The 14,791-nt window shown below is 32.9% G+C and overlaps 1 protein-coding gene across 1 annotated transcript; it reads left to right on the forward strand.

Annotated features, from left to right (window-relative positions):
• The first annotated feature begins 1,734 nt into the window (after nt 1-1,734).
• On the forward strand, nt 1,735-9,967 carry LOC25494064 (ISWI chromatin-remodeling complex ATPase CHR17). The gene is made up of 24 exons (XM_013602785.3): nt 1,735-2,054; nt 2,148-2,273; nt 2,365-2,471; nt 2,997-3,100; nt 3,631-3,728; nt 3,860-4,039; nt 4,129-4,350; nt 5,585-5,719; nt 5,813-6,095; nt 6,192-6,265; nt 6,383-6,603; nt 6,710-6,797; nt 6,901-6,994; nt 7,085-7,273; nt 7,503-7,611; nt 7,727-7,816; nt 7,905-7,974; nt 8,067-8,121; nt 8,211-8,269; nt 8,349-8,514; nt 8,899-9,077; nt 9,210-9,428; nt 9,519-9,614; nt 9,706-9,967. The coding sequence occupies exons 1-24, from the start codon at nt 1,845-1,847 to the stop codon at nt 9,721-9,723; spliced, it is 3,192 nt and encodes a 1,063-aa protein (XP_013458239.1). The 5' UTR covers nt 1,735-1,844; the 3' UTR covers nt 9,724-9,967.
• Nucleotides 9,968-14,791: the final 4,824 nt, after the last annotated feature.

The following is a 14,791-nucleotide window of genomic DNA, read 5'->3' on the forward strand; positions in this document are numbered from 1 at the left end:
TACAGACATTTCAATAAACTATTTTTATATTTGATGTATTAACCTGTACCTTAAGGGTACAAGTTAACATTTCCCGATAGGATACGATGAAATACTAACTAAGAATGATGTATTTCTCTAAAAAAAAAAAATGTGGTATTTCCGAAAATAATGATAACAATGATTTTGACATTAATGTTTTAAAAAACTGCACACTATTGTTGATTGTATTTTTCTAACATGTGCAAATTTGCATATGTTAAGAAATTTAAAGTAGCAAGTTTATATTGAAACTTGTGTATTTTACATTAAATATATATTCTTTTTAATAACAACCATGGTTTTTAATAAAAAGTTGCTTCTTTTAGTATTATTAACATGTGCAATATTGCACATGATAGAAAAATCCTTATTGTTTAGGGAAGTCTAATATAATTCAAAATGAACCCATAAAAATATTGCTCCACGGTGGATCAATTTTAACCACCATTTGATTAGATTTTCTATCATGCTCCACTCATCCCAAATCTAACCCCAACTCTATCTCTCTCATTGTACCTTATCTCTTCTCTTTTTCAACTATGTAGTACAACTATAATTTTTCTCTAATTTTTTCTCGGAACCGATTGTTTCATTGTTAACAAAAGCTCAATACTAAAATAAAAAATTTGGAAGAAAATGGTATAATTTTTTTTATGAATAATTTTGTCTTGGATTATTCATCTTATGGATCTCACTAATTTGTTTGAGTTTTGTCAATTTGAATTAACATTAATTTCTTGAATAAGGTAACATTACGTAATTTATTAATCCGTTAAAAGCTAGCAACAAGTCCAATGTTATGGATCAAAAATTAAAATAATTGAAGAGTTAAGTATATGTTTTATAAAAAAAAAAATGTTTCAACGACCCAGAAAAAAATAGAGGATTGCAAAAAAAAAAAATTAAAAATTAATAGGGGGAGATGTAAAATTAATGCATAACTTTACATGCAATTGAAGCAAGATTCTTCAATTATGTACATAATCCATTATAAATTAATCTTTTTCAGTGAGGTTGGCATTTCATTTTGCACGGTGGGTTCATTTTTTAGAAAGAATAAAATTGGTGTGAACTGTGAAGTAGAAAATTGTTGAAAGTTGAAGAAAGCTAGTTAGCTTCACTAATGCTTTATGAATCAATTGCCAAAAGATCATCAATGAAAGTTTAATTGTGAATGGATATTTGGCCAGACAAAGGAAGAAGAAGAGAGTAGTGCAATGAGAGAGAATTGATGAGTCAAATTTAATGTTGATAGACTATGATAAAATTTTATGGGATAATCTAATCTAATGGTAATAAAAATTGGTCCATCATGGACCAAAACTTCAATAGGTCCAAGCTAAATGGCACCTAGAAAATAATTCCCAAGCCTTTGAAATAAGTTGACAGGGTATAATGCTCTAATCCAATAAATAACGTCTGAGTCGTAACTCTTGATGAATTTTAGGCGATAAAAAATTACGATAAGATAAATTCGAAGATTTTTAAGCAATGCGAGAAGTCTAGAAAGCAACCTTGAAACCATAAACGAGGAAGAAAGTGAAGCCCAAATCGAAATCGAAATATTGCAATTTGCAAGCGGGAAAATATCGGTTCCACTTCAACATCATTGGCGCGAATTATTCGTTTTTCAGTACCACGTCATCACGACTCTAACACTACACCATACCCTAGAACCGCAAAATCACACGGCTAAAAATCCCTTAAATAAATCCCCATCATGATTATTCCATTTTCACTCTCTCACGCTTTGAAATAAAAATCTCTCTCGCGCTCCTCTTTCTCTCACACACTCACGAAACCCTCGATCTGAGACAAAAACCATGGCTAGAACTTCCAAATCTCACGTTTCTAGCGCCTCCAATTCATCTTCTTCCGAAGAAGAAGAGGTTGAGAACGTGAACGATCAGATCGAAGAAGAGGACGAAGAAGAACTCGAAGCCGTTGCTCGTTCCGCTGGCTCCGACGATGAGGATGCGCCAGATGAACCCGCCGCCGATGATGACGGCGTCGATGAAGAGGATGAAAATCAGGTAAAAGTTAATTCAGAATCAGCATTTTGTTAATTTCATAATTTATTTTATTTTATTTTTATTTATTTTTTATTTTTACAATGTTAATTGTAGGATGAAAGTGTTAATCCTGAGATTAGTAAGCGTGAGAAAGCTAGGTTAAAGGAATTGGAACGGTTGAAGAAACAGAAGGTTCAGGAGATATTGGATGCACAAAATGCATCTATTGATGCCACTATGGTGCGTGTATTATTATTATTCACTTTTACTGTAATGGTTTTCTTCTTAATTTTGTTGTTAATTTGATTGAGATAAATTATTTGTATTGTAGAATACTAAAGGAAAAGGACGATTGAAGTATCTGTTGCAGCAAACTGAGTTGTTTGCTCATTTTGCTAAAAGTGGTCAATCTTCGTCTCAGAAGAAGGCTAAGGGAAGGTACTTTCTCAAGATTAATTGCATAATTGTTTTTCGTTTTTCTGTTAGTATTGAGTTTTTACCGTATAGATAATTGTCCTTTTGTGTGCAAGTTATTTAATGGGGTTTGGGAAATTTCTATACCCTATACTGTATCCATAAATTGTGAAAGAAAAGAGTTAATTATTTGATGAATGGGCAGTTTTTTCTACTTGAGTGTTTTAGATCTTCCACTGGAATTAGTTGTCTGTTTTAGTTTCCAATGCAGATAACATGGTTCAGCAAAACTTTCCTTTTCGAATTAAACTTTATGCAATTCTCACAATTATTAAATATACAAGTGAATGTATTCTGAATGCAGAGTGTTTTAAAGCGACTTGTATATAAAGATTGTTAGAATGAGTGAGCTATGCAATTTGCTCCTTAATTTTTACTGGTGGTGGGCAAAGTTTAGACAGGCAATAAACTTAAGAATTGCGATTGATCTGATACTGACCTTCTCTTGTGTTAAAGAACTTGTATTGAAATAAATGTTGTTTGTTTTAGGGGACGCCATGCATCAAAGATTACTGAGGAAGAGGAAGATGAAGAATACCTTAAAGAAGAAGAAGGAGGGTTAGGAAATACACGGCTGGTTACTCAACCATCATGTAAGCTATATTTTCTTTTTGTGTGTGCATTGGTGCAGTGATAAGATGGTTATCTCTTACCCTTCCGTTCTTTATGTCTAAGATAGCACATGCTTTCATTTCTCACATTTCATTGCCTTTTTTTTGGAAAATAAATGCTGGAATATCTGCTTCCTGTCATAATATTGGTTGAGAGTGCTCTGGTGTGCAAGCTATTTGTTGCGTTCTGAAAGGTTGATTTCTCATATGGGATACATGTGTTCTTGTTTGAATACATCTTGAGTTTGGTATTGTTTTTGGAGTTGGATGCAATTGCACCAGTATATGGGATTAATCTTTACGGCTTTATGTGTACTCTTTCTATTTTCCTTTTTGGTTGATTTCTGGTTGGTTGTACAATCTACAGCCAGCCAGTTTAGATCTGATGGACGGTCTTATTTTTTTTTTTTTGGGGGGGCGCTCCTTTAATACTTGGATTCTTTCTGTTCATATTTGATATTAATTTTTAATTTTGGTTCATAGAAATGTGAAATTGGTTATTTATTCAACAGGTATCCAAGGGAAAATGCGGGATTACCAACTTGCTGGGCTAAACTGGCTCATACGTCTGTATGAGAATGGAATAAACGGAATTTTAGCTGATGAAATGGTAAGTTGGTAGGCTTAGAGAAGCTCATTTAAATATACACTTGAACATAATTTCCATGTGATATGTAATACTGATGAGGTATGGTCTCGTTTTTAAAAGTCATGATGAATAAATATGTTGTTGATCTGCAGGGACTTGGCAAAACTTTACAAACTATATCTTTGCTGGGCTATCTACATGAGTTCAGAGGAATAACGGGTCCACATATGGTTGTTGCTCCAAAATCCACTCTTGGAAATTGGATGAATGAGATTCGACGCTTTTGTCCAGTTTTACGGGCAGTCAAGTTCCTCGGTAGCCCTGATGAAAGGGTAAGACTAGCTTTGATAGTGTGAATTATTTTATCAAGGGTTATTATTGGTATTGACACTTTTTATCTATTGTTTTTAAATAACTACAGAAGCATATAAAAGAGGAGTTATTGGTGGCTGGAAAATTTGATGTGTGTGTGACAAGTTTTGAAATGGTAATCAAGGAGAAACCCACATTCCGTCGATTTAGTTGGCGTTATGTTATTATTGATGAAGCCCATCGGATAAAAAATGAGAACTCCCTCCTGTCCAAAACAATGAGGGAATATAAAACAAACTACCGACTCCTTATAACTGGCACACCGCTACAGGTATACCATATTATTTTCTTTAAAGATATAATTTATTTGATTTTTGGTCTCTTCCTAACTTGATAATTAACTTACCAAATTCTGTCTAATTGAATTTGTAATAAACTCATGTTGTGCAGTTGATAATTTATACTTTTATTTGGGCGGTGTTTAGTTTCTGAGCCTGACTTTTTAATAAGTTGTGGAGTTGATAAATTATGCTTTTATTTGGCGTTATTGTGTAGTTTCTTAACCTGACTATTTTATATGCTCTTCATGGACTGTAGTTGGTTGAAAAGATATGAATGATCACCCTCCACACTTCTGTTATAAGTTCTACATAAATCTTTTTGTTTCATTTCCTTAACTTATTAACTCTTTCTTTTAGTGTGAAGGGAATATTATTAGGCAAGAATATGTTAGATGTAGTTAGCTTTCTACTCATGCAACTTTAGTAAATTTCCATTAGAAGTAAGATTGAATAAAAGTTATTGAACTCACCTAACGTTGATTTGGTCAAAATATCGTGTCAATATAAGCATTTTTTGCGAAAGAATGTCCTTAAATATATGACTTTCAAATTTGATACAGTTATTTTTTTTTTCCCTCAATTCTTTTCCACGCTATAATACTCTCAAAAGTCAAAGCTAAAAATATATTAATCATAAGCATTTTCTTCCCCTTCTTTGTGAAAGATTTTGCTCTCTTCCCCCCCTCACTTCCAAACGTATGGCACATTGCCTTGGTTAATAGTTTTAGTATGTGCATATCTATTGAAATTAGCACCTACAAATGAAACTTAAAATGACATACATGGGCTGGGTTTTGATTCCCACTTGAAGCAAAATTGTACTTTTAAGTGTGTGTGTGTGTGTGTAAATAAAACTAATATTTCTGTGTGGCCAATCCATTATAGTTTTCACCAGACTGGGCTAAACATACTTCATGAATAATTTCTTTTTCTTTTTTTTTTGGTCAAGACTTCATGAATAATTTCTATATGTAGTCAAATTGTGCATCTTTAGAAGGGAAGTGAAGGAAAATTATTTATTACTTTTGTTAAATTGGTAGTATTTTTTTTGCTGTTTTTGCATGTTTTCCCTTCTACCCCACAATATAAATTTAAATTTTGAACTAAATGCTTTGATCATTGAGTTCTGGCTTGTTTTCAATATTGAATCTTAATTTCCCTTCTTTTGTTGTATTTGTAGCAATTATGCTAATACAATTGATTTTTTCATCTTCAATGTTGCAGAACAATCTTCATGAACTTTGGTCTCTTCTCAACTTTCTTCTGCCTGAAATTTTTAGTTCTGCTGAAACTTTTGATGAATGGTTTCAAATCTCTGGTGAAAATGACCAACAGGAGGTTGTTCAACAACTTCACAAAGTAAAACTCAAACCTTAGTTAATTGTTGAGTGTCATATAAACTTATGTTAATATGCTACTGAATAATATTTTCATCATCTGTGTATATTTCAGGTCCTCCGTCCATTTCTTCTTCGCAGGTTGAAATCAGATGTCGAGAAAGGGTTGCCACCAAAAAAGGAAACCATTCTCAAAGTAGGCATGTCCCAAATGCAGAAACAATATTATAAGGCTTTATTACAGAAGGATCTTGAGGTTGTGAATGCTGGTGGAGAACGGAAACGTCTCCTAAATATAGCAATGCAACTTCGTAAATGTTGTAATCACCCATATCTTTTCCAAGGAGCTGAACCTGGTCCTCCCTACACAACAGGAGATCATATCATTACCAGTGCTGGTAAATTTTTATTTACACTAAGAAATTCCTGGTTGCCATTTTCAGACTGATCATTATAATGAAGGTTTTTTTTTCCTTAAAAAAAATAATCGACAGGCAAAATGGTTCTAATGGATAAATTACTTCCCAAGCTAAAAGAGCGGGATTCTAGGGTCCTAATATTTTCACAGGTCAGTTGATTTGATAATAAGATTCTCTTCACATGCTTTTTTTTTTTTTTTTTTTTGTGTAGCCTGGTATATGCATCTCTATTTGTGCTTCTGTTTTATTTTATGATTCTTCCACAGATGACTAGGCTGCTAGATATACTTGAAGATTATTTGATGTTTCGTGGATACCAATACTGTCGCATAGATGGTAATACTGGTGGAGATGACCGTGATGCTTCCATTGAGGCTTTCAACAAACCAGGAAGTGAGAAATTTGTCTTTTTGTTGTCTACTCGAGCCGGAGGTCTTGGCATCAATCTTGCTACTGCCGATGTTGTTATTCTTTATGATAGTGACTGGTGAGTTTTTCAATTGGCTCCACAATTTTCTGATTTGTTTTTAAAAATGATTCTACCCTAGCTGTTAGTTCCCAATTGATAGTTTTTAAAATTGCTGTTGGATCAGGAACCCACAAGCTGACTTGCAGGCTCAAGATCGAGCTCATAGGATTGGTCAAAAGAAAGAAGTTCAAGTTTTCAGATTTTGCACCGAGGTTTGCAATACTGTCCCATGTGCTTTGTAGCCATTTTATATGCTGGTGCTTTCCAGTTTTTATTTTCTGTTTGTGTCCATATCTTGATTATTTAATTGTACAGTATACGATTGAGGAAAAAGTTATTGAAAGGGCTTACAAAAAGCTTGCACTTGATGCTCTGGTAATTCAGCAAGGGCGATTAGCTGAGCAGAAGAGTAAGGATTTTTAGGATGAATTATTTTGTAATTTCTTTCATTTAGGAGTTGAGCATTGTATGATGTGGTCTTATTGGTTTTTGTATGCAGCTGTTAATAAAGACGATTTGCTCCAAATGGTTAGATTCGGTGCTGAAATGGTTTTTAGTTCCAAGGACAGTACAATTACAGATGAAGATATTGATAGAATTATCGCCAAAGGAGAGGAATCAACAGCTGAACTTGATGCTAAGATGAAGAAATTTACTGAAGATGCAATCAAATTTAAGATGGATGACAGTAAGCAACCTTAAAATGTTTTGCACACAATACTTGGATTATTTTTTTTTGATAAAAATAGTTTGATATTTTCTAGCAAATCTGTTGTTTGATTTTGATGCTTTAGCTAATTAATTTATCATTGTTCCATGTATTCACTGATTCTTGATTCATACAAAAGTCTCTGGCTCCTGTTTTGCAATTTAACATGGCTTTTAACCTCTGTATATTGCTGTTTTTCATTTTGTAGCTGCTGATTTGCTTGATTTTGATGATGAGAAGGATGAGGACAAAGTTGATTTCAAAAAAATTGTGAGTGACAACTGGGTTGAGCCATCAAGAAGAGAAAGGAAGCGAAAGTAAACACTGCCTTCTGTACTTTTAATTAATTTAATTGTTTAATGATATTCTTTTTCTTTTCACAATCTGATGTATGGTGATTATTTTGGGGGATTGGGGTGGTTCTTACTTTAGTTACTCAGAGTCTGAATACTTCAAACAAACAATGCGCCAAGGTGCTCCTACTAAACCTAAAGAACCCCGAATTCCTAGAATGCCTCAATTGTAAGCTTCTCACCAAAAGGAATTTTTTCTCCCTAAAAAAGTTTGCTGCTTATTTTGCCTGATTATTTTTAATTGTGTTTTTCTTCAGGCATGATTTTCAGTTCTTCAACACACACAGGCTGAGTGAGCTGTATGAAAAGGAAGTTCGTTATCTAATGGTAGGTAACATAAACAGCTGATTCACATTTTTCAGTTTACCTCAGCAAATGTATATATGTGTTGGTATTGATATTGTATAATAAAATTTCAGCAAGCACATCAGAAGAATCAGGTAAAAGACTCCATAGATGTTGATGAACCAGAAGGTACATAAGCACCCATACAGTTTTTCACCTAATTATTTGTGTGTAAATATACAGTCAATTTAATAATGGCGTGCTTGTTGAATGTTTAGAAGTGGGAGAGCCATTGACTGCTGAAGAGTCCGAAGAAAAGGAGCACCTGCTAGAGCAGGTGAGTGAATTTGTTTATTAACTAGGCTTTGATATAGATCTGTATATTTATTTTTAATTCTGGTATTTGGTGAACATAGGGATTTTCATCATGGAGCCGAAAAGATTTTAACACTTTCATTAGGGCATGTGAAAAGTATGGTCGAAATGATATAAAAAGTATTGCTTCTGAGATGGAAGGAAAGACGGAAGAAGAAGTTGAAAGATATGCAGAAGTTTTCAGAGAGCGATACAAGGAATTGAATGGTAAGTTGCCATGCACATGAAATGTGAATATTTTGCAGAATCCAAATGTGTATTTATATTTATATTTTCTAGCAAGTTTTGTTTTTTTGTGATAAAGTCAGTTTTTACTTGTTTTTTGGTACAATTGTGGCTATGAGATTTGACGGCTGTACAAATTATCTGAAATCCTTGCCCAACCCTAGTAACTTTAGTTTGCTTCATCGATGGGCCGACAACTCTGATATGTTGAGATGGACTGTAGACTAGCATTTTATTGAGACAGCTACAATGCATCTTCATTTTGGTTCTTTTTATGTGTTAGATTTACTAATTGAAACTTGGAATAAATGTATCTTAAAATATAAGGGATCTTCTGAATTATGTATTTTCATTCATTCCATGTAGATTACGATAGAATTATTAAAAACATTGAAAGAGGGGAGTCTAGAATAGCTCGGAAAGATGAGATCATGAAAGCTATTGGGAAGAAGTTAGACCGCTACAAGAATCCTTGGCTAGAGTTGAAGATACTATATGGACAAAACAAAGGGAAATTATACAATGAAGAATGTGATCGATTCATGGTGTGTATTGTATTTTATTTTATTTTATTTAATTTTCATTTTCGTAGTCCATTCTTATTAAAATCATTTATGCCCAGTTCATTATTGTCTTGTTTTTTAACAGAAAATTCTTTCATTATTTTACTGTGGTAGATATGCATGACTCACAAGCTTGGCTATGGTAATTGGGATGAATTGAAAGCTGCATTTCGAATGTCACCCTTGTTTCGTTTTGATTGGTTTGTAAAGTCACGCACAACTCAGGAATTAACAAGGAGATGTGACACCCTCATTCGTTTGGTAGAGAAGGAAAATCAAGAATATGATGAAAGAGAGAGACAAGCTCGTAAAGAGAAGAAACTTGCCTCCAAGGTTTGTATCTAGTCCCCTTTTTTACCTAATGAGTTTCTTATTTCATATTTATATAACTGTTTTTAAGTTTAAGTTCTACAAACCTTTCAGAGTACAACTCCATCAAAGCGCGTCTTACCAAGACAGGCAGAGAGTCCATCTCTGAAGAAGCGGAAGCAGTTAACTATGGATTACTATGTTAGCTCGGTATGTTTGTTTCCAATGTATTATATATTCCATCATCTTGCTTACCTAAATTCTGCGATTTCACTAAAACAAACTGGTATTATTGTGGCAGGGGAAGAGAAAAAAGTAAATGGATGTAAGCCCTACATCTGGTAAAGGAGGGTTGTTTGTAGGCTAACTTCTGATTTTAAAGCTTGGTGATTTTGGTATGGCCTTGTAAACATGTCTATTGATTGTTGCTTCCCAAGTTCAGTCTAGGGGCTCTTAAATTACTGGTTTATTAACTGCAGCAAGTTTATTATGTACTATGGTAGTATTGTTAACTCTTTATGGACCTTATTAAGAAGATCAAATCAATTAAACATTGGTCATGCTTTTTTTTGCTTGTTTTCAAAGTAGAACACTAGTCTGCCAAATAAACTAGTCTATAGGATATCTTGCCTAACACAGTAAAACTAGGCTACTGGATTTAGAACCAAACGTTTCGATTCATTCTGCAGTTAATTTGAGTTAATTTGTATTTCTATGCATAAAAATGGCATTAGAAATTTTCAATGCATTACCATTTTGCCTATTTTACATGTAATCGTTTTTTGGTTAAAAAAACACGCAACAGGTTTTTTAACATCTCTACACAATTTTGAAACGATGAAATGTTATTTGATGTATGTAAAATGGGCAAACCAGTGCATTGGGGACACATTTCAGATTCAAGAACGATCCATCTTTAGATCTATAAAGTTAAGAAAGAAAATACCGGTACACTAGTTTATCCTTAATGATGTTGATGAGAGGAAAGAAGAGTACCGGTACATTTCAGATTCATGAACGATCTTGAAACGGTTGTTAATTGTTTGCAATCAGCGGTAATTTTACAAAAGAGATTTTTTTTTAATAATAATTGTGTTTAAGAAAAGGGAATTCTTTTTTTCTTTTTTTTGGCTTTTGCACCGATTTCCGACCCACCAAAGGTGGTCGACTAATCCGGCTCGTGCGTAGAGGCATGCGCACTGGCCAAGCGTTGTTCCCCTTGGGAATTGAATTCAGTATTCCCCGGATACATCCTTGGAAGGAGTTCCTTGCCATTGAAATCCAAGCAACTTGGTTAGAAAAGGGAATCCTTAGATAATGTGAGAATGGTTAAAAAAGATGAGGTCTCATGATTAATAATAAAACTTAAACCTAATGAGATAGTAATTTTTGTTTGAATTATGTTTCTCTCAACAAGTTTTGCTCCCATCCAACCAAAATAAGCAAAATTACTATCTCTCTGTGAGTTAACTAACGCAAGTGTTAATCCTACCTTAGTGAACTCTCGCAGCGTGCCTTAGCATCTGCATGTGTTAAACTGATTTGATTAATACATAACTTTATTTAAATTTATTTAATACGCAATTTTTATTTGAATTCAGGCTGAGTTTAATTAGTCTCTTTATTCAAATTTATTTATTCAATACACAATCATAAAATAAATGCAAAAATTAACAAAAATAAAGGAACAAAAATAATAGATATAAAATATCATTTTATTAATATAATTCTTATTACATTTGCAAATGGATAAAACTAAATCTGCCTAAAAAACAAAACCACAAGAAAACTTACCTTCTTGTGGTAAAACTAAAAGAAATCCACAAGAAAACCAACTTTCATGGGGTAAAACTAAATCTGCACATTTAGTAGATTTAGTTTTACCCCTAAGGTAAAACTAAATCTGCTTCTTTTTACCCTAAGAAGGATGCTCACCAATCATCTTTTTACCTCAAGATTGATCTCTTTTTACACCAAAATAAAGACTAAAAAAAGAAGGAAAAGAAGGTGATTCATAGGGGGGAGAGAGTGAGGAGGAGAGTGAGAATGTGAGATGATGTGAGGAAATGAGGAAGTTTGGAGGGATATTTATAGGTGGGAATAGTAACATATGTTATGACTACAATAAATGTAGTAAAAAAAAAGTTTAAAACCTGTAAAAAAACGTGTAAAATCAAGATTGAAAACCTGACCACCGTCCAAAAAACGTGTGTTCTTGAGAGCTCAGACCATCGGCCAACCTGCGTGGGTTAACTTGCGCACATGTCAGTGGTGCGTGACTTAAGTCACGCTGAACTCTATTAGGTGCGTGAGTTAAGTCATGCTGCGTGACTTAACTCACGCATGGATGTATTTGGAAAATCAGTTGGGCACGTCTGTTTTGTGTTTGGTAAAAAAACAAAATTCATTTTGTTTTTGTTGACAAAGTATCTGAAAGTCTGAAATTTGTACTTAATTTTTGTTTTTGTTGACAAAGTGTCTGAAGTCTGAAATTTGTACTCAATTAGTTACGGTTATTTTTGCTGCTTCACTCGACTTACCTAATCAATCAAATACACATGTCAATAACTGTATTTCATAAGTTGTTTAAAAAAACCTGTATTTCATAAGTTCTACTTTTATGTGCGTTTATTTGGTCATTGCGTGTCTTTAGGATTTAGAAGATACTTCTAGCGTTCCTAATTATAAGTAAAAGTGTAAAACAGGCCAAAGAAAGTTTACCTATATGGTCAAAATTTGGATCAAATGTATCACCTTTCTTTAACCACTTTTTGCTTACTATAGTGATAATAGTATGCTCAACCTATTTTTTGTGTGTGTATATAAATTGAAAAAAATGAGACTTAGATGATATAAGGCATTTGGTAAGACATGTTTTTGAGCTTATCATTTATAGTTTATAAGTTCATTTGATAAATAGAGATCCATTGGGAATCATCACTGTCTTATGAGCTTATAACTTATTTTTACTGACTTATATCGGATTTCGATAAGGTAATTCAAGTCGCTATACCTTAAAGCTTATCATTATTTATCTCAATTTTATCCCTACAACTTTTATTTTGAAGAAACTAAATTAGCCCACCTAAATTGGCACTGGGGAGAATCGAACCTGAGACCTCAACAAGGAGCACACTCTCAAGTCCCAAGCGAATACCACACCATACCAACCCAAGTTGGTTCTTATCCCTACAATCTTAATTGATTTTTTATTAAATATTAATTAAATATATCATTTTCATGTCATTTTACATTTACAAGTTAATTCAATCATTAATTTTACCAAACACTACATTTCAATCAATTATCTTATCCGCTATTAGCTATAAGTTAGCTTATCAACTACTCCCTCCGTTCCTTTTTAAATGTCTTTTTAGGGTGAATTTTTTGTTCCTATTTAACTGTCTTTTTGGTAATTTAAGTATATGATTTATCAATTACTCTTATCTTTTTCAATAAAACTAATTAATGATATCTATTTGGAACAAAGTTTGTTTCTAAAGAAAACTTTGTTTCTTGTCATCTTCAAATTTAAACAAAATTTTGTTATAAACAATATAGTTACAAGAAGTATTAAAATTCTATAAATAAGATGAGTAGCAATTGTTAAAAATTTCAAGTGTAAAGTAAAAGAACAAATTTGAGAGAAGAAAAATAAAAGACTCCATGAATGTTCAAATGGAAAAAAAAGTGGAAGACTCGTTGGAATTGCTGATGAGAGGTGAAGAGGGAGCAATAGTTGAAGACTCATTTGACAAGAAACAAGAACAAGAACAAGATGACAATGAAGAAGAAGAAGTTTCATCAATATAATTTTTATATTGACTTAAAATAATTAAAAAGATGCGTGTAATATTTAGAAAATTGACAATTATTTGCTATGAGAGAGAGCGCGTACAAAAATAGAATTTTGTTGGAGAAAAAGATAATAGCTAACAATTATATTTGTTACGAGAGAAAAATAACATTAAATTTATTGGAAAGATAAAATGTGTGAGAAAAAAAAAAGGAATTTATTAGTGGATTAAAATCAGGGTCTAATAGGAAGAAAATGTGCAAAAATACACTTCGCTATTTTGGTGTTAATTTTCTAAAAAGACACTTAAAAAATAATGGAAAGAATATACATTATAAACTCATCCAATGTAAACTAATTTATCAACTATTCACTATTGTTTACCAAACAGAGCCATAGTATACATTGGACAACACTCTGACATAAAAAAAAACTAACACTAAACCCACCAAGCTATTCTAACATATTTTCACACCCATAACCTATGATTTATTTTAGGTTTAAATGTGTCATTGGTCCCTGCACTTTCATTAGATTTTGGCATTGGTCCCTGCACTTTTTTTTGTTTGGCATTGATCCTTGCACTTTGTAAAAATATTGGTATTGGTCCCTCTGTTAACTTTCTGTTAAAAAAAAACACAAAACCAACGGAGTGCCACGTGGCCCAATCATTTCACGCCACGTGGCACCAATATCAATATTTTTACAAAGTGCAGGGACCAATACCAATATTTTTACAAAGTGCAGGGACCAATACCAATAGTTTTGTGTTTTTTTTTAACAGAAAGTTAATAGAGGGACCAATACCAATATTTTTACAAAGTGCAGGGACCAATTCCAAACAAAAAAAAGTGTAGGGACCAATGCCAAAATCTGATGAAAGTGCAAGGACGAAAGACATATTTAAACCTTTATTTTATGTAAGAATAGTAACATAAAAAATCCATCACAAGTCGTACAAAAAAAAAGTAAAATAAAAAATATATTGGTCACTCGTATATTTAAATGATTAGTGGTGTAGTTTGTTGCCCGTTTCCTTTCGATTCATGTGTAATTTCAATGTACACATGTAAATTCTTTAAAAACAAATTTGCCACAAAATTGAATTATCCAATATCAAAGTGCAAACAAATTGTAGATATAGTAGTTCCCGTGAGTTTAACTCAGTTAGCAGAGACATTGCATAACTTATGCAGGGGCCGAGGTTCGAACCCCGGACACCCCACTTCTCCACATTTAATTGTGTGAGCTCTAGCCACTAGGCTAATAGACAAAAAAAAAAAAAAATAGCAATTATGGTGAGATGATGACTCAAACCCGCAATATAGGCACGAAAAAACTTTGTAGTATTAAATCTCTTTTCTCTATTTCTCTATTTGCCATTCAAAAATAAAAGCTAGAAGAAAAATTTAAAATATGTTCTCACTTGATAATTTATTAACAAGTATTTTGTTGCAAGGTCTTTATTTTGAGTCAAAATTTGGAGGGTTAAAAAGGTTTTGGCTTGAGGCACAAAGCACACATGGGGAATAAATATTACCCTTTGCTGCCTCGTAATATGAATCTATAAATCCTTAGTTCATATGCGAGT

The sequence above is a fragment of the Medicago truncatula genome, chromosome 4 (assembly GCF_003473485.1).
Source record: "Medicago truncatula cultivar Jemalong A17 chromosome 4, MtrunA17r5.0-ANR, whole genome shotgun sequence".
Classification (NCBI taxonomy): Eukaryota; Viridiplantae; Streptophyta; class Magnoliopsida; order Fabales; family Fabaceae; genus Medicago; species Medicago truncatula.